The sequence below is a fragment of the Schistocerca cancellata genome, chromosome 12, assembly GCF_023864275.1.
Source record: "Schistocerca cancellata isolate TAMUIC-IGC-003103 chromosome 12, iqSchCanc2.1, whole genome shotgun sequence".
Taxonomy (NCBI): Eukaryota; Metazoa; Arthropoda; class Insecta; order Orthoptera; family Acrididae; genus Schistocerca; species Schistocerca cancellata.
In genome coordinates, this window is record NC_064637.1 from 122418699 (window position 1) to 122424790 (window position 6092).

The window sequence follows — 6092 nt, forward strand, 5'->3', positions numbered from 1 at the left end:
AATAAAAAGTTAAACTTTTCACCCGAGGGAAGGCTTGAACCAAGGACCTCTCGTTCCGCAGTTGCTCGCGCTAACCACGAGACCATGGCGCTCTTAATCTCATATTATCCTTGATGTTGCCTATCTCGCACATAAACTACTCAGTTTGTGTATTTTGCTTATTTTTTCATAGTTCCACACAATTTCTTCCTGTTTTCTCGATTGATCTGTGTTCAGTTTTTCAAGGCCTATCCACTGTGCCAACTTATAACTAAATCTGAGGGGGGTGCGATGGGGAGGTTCCCTTGTGAGCAATGGATGCCGCGACGCCGTTCCGTAATGGAGATGGTCGTTTTTGACAAAACTTCTACTTAACTTTATGTCACAGGTTGTTGGTGTGGTGTAGTAGGAGAGGCGGTGGCAAGGAGGGGGGAGGGAAGAACTATGAGGGCTATAGCCCACCCATCCAATGGAGTATCAAATTACACAGGATAAAATGAGCGAATATATTACTCCAACAGATTCAATCATTTTTTATAATTACGTACCAATATAGGTTGCAATGTATTTCGAACCCATTTTAACAAAAGAATAAGAGTGGCGGGGCTAGTGCAGCAGGGGATACAACCCGTCGGCTTTGAACAATGACGTCAGTCCTTAGTCACAGATCGTAATGTCTTGACTTCGAGGCATAGATAATAAAGCAATTCTGTGTTCTAATAAGCACTATCATTAAAATAATTGAATGTTAATCTAAAAGCGATCGCTTGATATTCGGTACGTCATTAAACGTGTGATTTAATTAGCTTAATTGTTTGTTTTTTATTCGGCCGGTACTTAATATTTTTCGTAAAGATATTGAGGTAATGTGGATTGTGTTTTTTGGCTTTTTTTAAAAAAAATCTCACGAGATAGAATACACTGATCCTACTTTATTAATCAATCAATAAAAAAACTAAACTAAAACATAACAGCTTTTGCTGTTATGTTTCAATTTCGTTTTTTTACTGATTGCTTAATAAAGTAGGATCAGTTTATTCTATCTCGTGAGATTTTAAAAAAAAAAAAAGCCAAAAAACACTTATTAGCTACTGAAGGCAGCTACAACACTACGAAGAATCGCTTCTCGGCTTTTGACAAGATATTGCTTAATAAAGTAGGATCAGTTTATTCTATCTCGTGAGATTTTTTTTTTAAAAGCCAAAAAACACTATTGCTTAATAAAGTAGGATCAGTTTATTCTATCTCGTGAGATTTTTTTTAAAGCCAAAAAAACACTTATTAGCTACTGAAGAGAGCTACAACACTAAGAAGAATCGCTTCTCGGCTTTCCACAAGATCAATGTTTATCTCTCTCGCATTCCTTTGTTTCTCAACGTTCTCCTCAGCTCTTTCATCTTTGTAATACATGGTCTCTGGCGACTTGCGACGTCATTGTTCAAAGCCGACGGGTTGTATCCCCTGCTGCACTAGACCCAGAGTGGCAAATAGCTTACTATCTAAAACAATAACTATCATTTAAGTTAAAATGGGCATCTTATTATTTATTATTACATATGTCTTACCCTTAACTCCAATACAGTTACCAAAACCTATTTTAAGCAACACCAAATTTTACCAATTTGTCGGTGGAGGACCCCAACTCTCGTTTTGTTAAGCGATATTCTATTCCCCCAAACCTCCTTCCCCCCATTAGCTCCCCTCCCCCTTCACCGACTTCTAGAATCGCTCTTGAATACTAGAGTAGTAACGTAACAGACACATTATCAAATAAAACATTAATTTTCTCGATTGCAACTCTTTAGAATCTCAGCAGAATATTTGTTCCTTCGTATATTACCGTGTTGAACCTTCGAACAGTGTTTCAGATTTGGAAAAGCCTAAATTTTCCCGAGTAATTTTTTGTAAGTTCAGAAAAAGACTGCAGCACACGAAAAGTGAATGACATAATTTAAAAAGGGAACAAGAAAATGTTATAAACTCACGATGTAGGGATGGCTACAGGCGGAAGTCTGAAAAGCGTAGATGAAGTAAACAAAATTGTAATTTGATATGAATACACCTCTAATGCCAATGTATACAATTGTAATTTCCCCAATGCTAATTATTAGATATACGTGTATGTATACTTTTCCAAGCTTGTGATACACGTTTGACTCTACCCACACGATATGTATTGTCTGCGGATCCAATAAACAGTAAGTTATATGGTCCAACTAACCTGCGTTCTTGGACTCGCCGGCGCTGTGTGCGTCTGTGGCAGACATGGCGTTATCTAGGACGAGATGCCTGCCCCTATGTTGCTGTCCGCGCCATACGACGTACTAGAAAATTTGCGGATCTTTGAGCTTTCATTTCAGGGGCCAGCCGGCTGTGTCACAGATATTCCAGAAGTAACGTAACGACGATGTCAGAGATTGTAATACCGCGTGAGTCTCATCTCTGATGCCTGATAGAAAAACAAGTGCTTTCCACGGAGGTAAAGAAAGAAGGGAATTGCCATTACGCCACAAACTTGTAGCCAGCGGTCGCCATTTTACATAGCCCAAAATATTAGCTTCACCGCATTTGTACGTCAGTGGTTCACCACGGTGATACTTCCCCGTGATGTCAGTCTGATGTGCCATGCCTCAGTTTCGATCATCGGGGATTGCTATCGACGTTTGTATCCCAAATAGCATTCGGTGCTTTGACTGTGTGGAGACGCAGTTGTTTCATAAAAAATGACAGCTTGCGTCGTTTATGCGTGTTCTAATCGATCCGATCCTAACCTAAATTTTAACGGAATCACATTTCATTCGTAAGTAGAGCAGTTGAAGCAATATTTCCTTTTGTATGCATGAATTATTGCTACGCTGTTTATTTTTATTCTGTTCTGTGTTTTTAATTGCCTTCCAAAGCGCAAACGCTCCGATATCGGAACCACACTGTATCAACGGTCTTGTCCCTGCACAATACACAGCAGCGTGAACGCACTTATTGTTGGTGCAGCACTTCATGTGCTAAATTCCTCTCGCCGATAATTATTCTCCCACATTTCCTCCCTCTTTAAAAAATGTTATGACTAGAATAGCCGGAGACAAGGAACATGTATGTGTCAGTTTTGTGTCTATGATTATATGAATGTGTGTCTGTGTGTGCTTTGCTTCCTTTCTGAAAAAGGCTTTGGCCAAAAACTTATGTGAACACTCTTTTCAACGTGCTTGTCTGTTTCTCGGCGTGTGAATAGCAATCTCTTCACTTCACAGTTCAGTTATCCCTTATGAAGTCAGTTATAAATAATCCACTGCATTTCAACAGGAACGATGACGTACATAATTATAATACCAGAAGAAAAATATTACATTCGTTATGCCACGTTAAGGTTGTCTGTAGCACAAACAGGGGTTCACAGCCAAAAGTTTTAATCAATCCAACCGAAAGTTTTTATCAGTTACCCAGAGATAGAAAATACCTAACAAACAGCAAAGTAAAAGCTGAAACAAAACTGAAAACATTATTTTAAACATAGCTGCGTAACAGCAACGGTTCCACGTAATTAGATTAAAAACAGCCGACCAGTTGCAAAGGATAAAGTAATCTTTACCTAGGTTTCGATAGGTTTAAACCTATCTTCTTCAGAAGGCGGCCTGAGGAAAATGTCACTCTATCTAAAGACGCAATTAATATTTATACTTTACATGTTGCTTCAGTACGCCAATCGGCACATAGTACGCGACCTGAGCGCCACCTGCCCTGGCCGCAGTGCTACCACGCAGGCCGATTTTACTCAGTTGCTTATACGCTCTCCGACTTCCATGTACTTAATTTTATTTATCTGACAAAACCTACTCTTAGGGCTATATTGTATTTGAACTAATGGAGCTATGGAGATGTTTGTAAAAATGGCAATGACGTATCACTCCATGTTAATGTAATACTGTAAGTACAAGAAATTTTTCTCATATTTTGTAACACAAGATTCTCTTAATATATGTTAAACTCTAATCTTGACTTATGTGTATACCTTTCATATAAAACACGATGTTCATTTTCCTCAGGCCGCCTTCTGAAGAAGATAGGTTTAAACCTATCGAAACCTAGGTAAAGATTACTTTATCCTTTGCAACTGGTCGGCTGTTTTTAATCTAAAAACTGAAAACGTTTCTCTTTGACAACTCCTCTTATTTCGCAGAAGACATTGTAATGTGAAAATGACGATGGGTAGGAATTAATGACTAATATCTGTCTCTCTTTAATTAAAAAACAAAAACCTAATAAATGATCAGCATGGAGACATATTTTAAAAAATTATTTGAATATAAAATGACTCGTTCCAGATCATTACGATTTATCATGCAAATGCTACATGGAACATGAAACTAACTTATTGGTATATCACAAAGAATGGTATAGACTTACATACTTTTAAAACCTCAAAATAAAATTCAAAATAAAACTGAAGCAGATGACCAAAGTAAACGTACATTCCAGTTGTCATATGTTTGGTAATTCCGGAAAAGCAGACAGAGTTATTGAGGAGAAATATTCCGCGAATAGGCTTACATACACGTTAAAGCAAAACATCCATTTTACGGGGTCTAAGCGGTTGATACCATTCTCTTAACCACATTTATAGCATTGCACAATGCTGGAACATGCTTAAAAATTATATCGTTTTCTTATCCTGTAAATTGCTATGATTGGTCACATTATGAATAACGCATCGTATGTAAGATTTCAATGTGAGAAGATATGTAAACTAGAGTCAAAGTAATGCACTGATAATCTAATAAAACAAGATTTTCATTCTGCATGGAGGTACACCTCTTCGTTGTCCTGTTTTTGCCGCGCGGGGTAGCCACGCGGTTGTGGGCGTCTTGCCACGGTTCGCGGGACTCCCGCAGTCGCAGATTCGAGTCCTCCCTCTGGCGTGGTGGTGTGTTTTGTCCTTAGCGTAAGTTAGGTTAAGTTACATTAGATAGTGTGTAAGCATAGGGACTGATGACCTCAACAGTTTGGTCTCATAGTCTTTACCACAAATTTCCAAATTTTGTCCTGTTTCCTCGACATTTCAAGAATTCACTTTGTTGACAGGCATAGCATGCGTTGCCTCTTCCCTCACTGCATACGTTTGTGGGCTACCAAAGAACACGTATGTAAGTTTTTTGAAAACGTAAACATTAAACATGTTATGCATAATAAAGTTGAAAATGTAAGAAACAAGAAGCAGTAGCAGCAAGCAAACAAGCATTGGTTCCGGAGTTCCAGCTTCATTTACTATCGATACAAATGCAGTAAAAGTGGAATTAAATGGATTACCAGAGCATGCTTTCCACGTCACTTCCTTCTGTTCTTCGTTATACGAAAAATGTCATCGAAACATCACATTAACGAGGCTAAATGCGTCGTTTTACTAGAGGAAATACGCAATTAAGATCATAAAAACGTTCTAAACAGCCGTCCTGGCACTATGTTATTCATGTCAGCATTGTAATTTTTAGTATTTAATACAGTTGGCCGGCCGGAGTGGCCGTGCGGTTCTAGGCGCTGCAGTCTGGAACCGAGCAGCCGCTACGGTCGCAGGTTCGAATCCTGCCTCTGGCATGGATGTGTGTGATGTCCTTAGGTTAGTTAGGTTTTATTAGTTCTAAGTTCTAGGCGACTGATGACCTCAGAAGTTAAGTCGCATAGTGCTCAGAGCCATTTGACCTATTTGAACCATTTAAAACAGTTGTTGCGTGCACACGACACAAATAATGAATAAGAAGCAATTGTAAACAGCAGTCTCCTAGTGTTTTGGGCTGTTTATGGATAGGAAGAACAAACGTGTAGTGTTAGATTATAGTATTAGTAGTACCCTGCTTGACGCAGTCAAGTTGATTAAAATATCTGGGCGTAACATTGCAAAGCGATATGAGGTGAAAAGAGCATGTGATAACTGACTTAGGGAAGACGAATGGTCGACTTCAGTTTAGTGGGAGAACTTTAGGAAAGTGTGGTTCATCAGTAAATGAGACCGCATATAGGGCGCTGGTACGACCTATTCTTGAGTACTCCTCGAGTGTCTGGGATATGTGCCAGGTCGGATTGAAGGAGGGCATTGAAGCAATTCAGAGGCGGGCTGCTAGGTT

General features: G+C 39.1%; 1 protein-coding gene across 1 annotated transcript in view; it reads right to left on the reverse strand.

The window, feature by feature from the left end:
* Nucleotides 1-2246, reverse strand: part of LOC126109508 (protein lifeguard 3-like) — a 135586-nt gene extending 133340 nt beyond the window's left edge. Inside the window, exon 1 of the mRNA XM_049914530.1 lies at nt 2201-2246. Coding sequence (XP_049770487.1) covers nt 2201-2246 — 46 coding nt within the window. The remainder of the gene's footprint in view (nt 1-2200) is intronic.
* Between the last annotated feature and the right edge of the window lie 3846 nt (nt 2247-6092).